This window comes from Volvox carteri (assembly GCF_000143455.1).
Source record: "Volvox carteri f. nagariensis unplaced genomic scaffold VOLCAscaffold_564, whole genome shotgun sequence".
NCBI lineage: Eukaryota > Viridiplantae > Chlorophyta > Chlorophyceae > Chlamydomonadales > Volvocaceae > Volvox > Volvox carteri.
In genome coordinates, this window is record NW_003308078.1 from 5486 (window position 1) to 6855 (window position 1370).

Consider the following 1370-nt stretch of genomic DNA (forward strand, 5'->3'; position numbering starts at 1 on the left):
AACGCGTTACAAACAAGCGAAGATGCGTCAGCCCTATGCTCAGCCAAGCAAGAGAATGCACGCACCTGGTGCACCTTCAACTGGCTGGTCGACAGGTCCACGCAGGATGGCGGTGAATGGCCCCGGTCCAGGGTCTTGCCCTGCACTCAATAACACACACGGGGGAGTAGTAGAACACATCACCAGCGGGACAGGCGAGTGTGCTGCAAGAGTCCAGCCTATCCGGCAGGTCAGGCTGTGCATCGAGATTAGTCAGCACAAGAGGAGCATTCTCTCGATGCACGGGACAGTGGCGGTAGCGGCTGTCCGGTGCAGGAGGTGCAGTGCGAGGGCAACACGAAAGCTGAGAGTACACAACAGATCGCACGAAGCACAGTAACAAAATAACACACCTGCATTCGGGGTCGGATCCGCCAGCGTTGGCTGCACCGGTCCTGCAGGATCCACGTCAGGTGCCGCAGTTGCATCGGCAAGTTGCCCTGCACTCAATAACATACACGGGGGAGTAGTAGAACACATCACCAGCGGGACAGGCGAGTGCGCTGCAAGAGTCCAGCCTATCCGGCAGGTCAGGCTGTGCATCGAGATTCGTCAGCACAAGAGGAGCATTCTTTCGATGCACGGGACAGGTGCGGTAGCGGCGGTGCAGGAGGTGCAGTGCGAGGGCAACACGAAAGCAGAGAGTACACAACAGATCGCATGAAGCACAGTAACAAAATAGCACACCTGCATTCGGGGTCGGATCCGCCAGTGTTGGCTGCACCGGTCTTACAGGATCCATGTCAGGTACCGCAGTTGCATCGGCAAGATTGCCATCACGTACAGCCGCTTCCACCACGTCCTGGAACTGCCGCACACCTGCCGCACCCGTGCGATCGTGCAGGAAGGTGGTGCGGAGAACGTTCGCCACCTCCGGATCAGTCGGCGCAAGGGCGGCATGCAAGATTTCGTCCGGCACACCTGCAGCACAGCCCATGCGTTCGTACTCCTGCAGAGCATCCTCATCAACAGCCAGCTCCTCCTCATCGTTGTGCTGCAAGAACCGGACCCAGGCGACGATGACCTGTCCTCGCACCTGTAGACCTGGCGCCTTTCGCACACGTTCCAGCAGCTCCGCCCGGTTGCGAACCTGGTCGACACACACAACCGTGATAGCGCCAGCCAGGTCGGACGCCCGCGCCGGCAGCTGTGCTCGCAGCATATTCGGGTCAGGATTTACGACCCCAATGCCGTGAGTCTTTACAGCACGCGGGAAGACGTCCGGCGGTCGGTCTGCCAGGTACATGATGAGCAACTGCTGGACGATGCGGCCGCGGCCCAGAAGCTGCCCCTCCAGGAAAGTGGGCGACGGCAGAGGGTCACCCAGATGG

The 1370-nt window shown here is 60.0% G+C and overlaps 1 protein-coding gene across 1 annotated transcript in view; it reads right to left on the reverse strand.

Annotated features, from left to right (window-relative positions):
- Nucleotides 1-1330, reverse strand: part of VOLCADRAFT_101254 (uncharacterized protein) — a gene marked incomplete at both ends in the record, with an annotated part of 6603 nt that extends 5273 nt beyond the window's left edge. Inside the window, 4 exons of the mRNA XM_002959690.1 lie at nt 66-145; nt 393-434; nt 727-858; nt 961-1330. Coding sequence (XP_002959736.1) covers nt 66-145; nt 393-434; nt 727-858; nt 961-1330 — 624 coding nt within the window. The remainder of the gene's footprint in view (nt 1-65; nt 146-392; nt 435-726; nt 859-960) is intronic.
- Between the last annotated feature and the right edge of the window lie 40 nt (nt 1331-1370).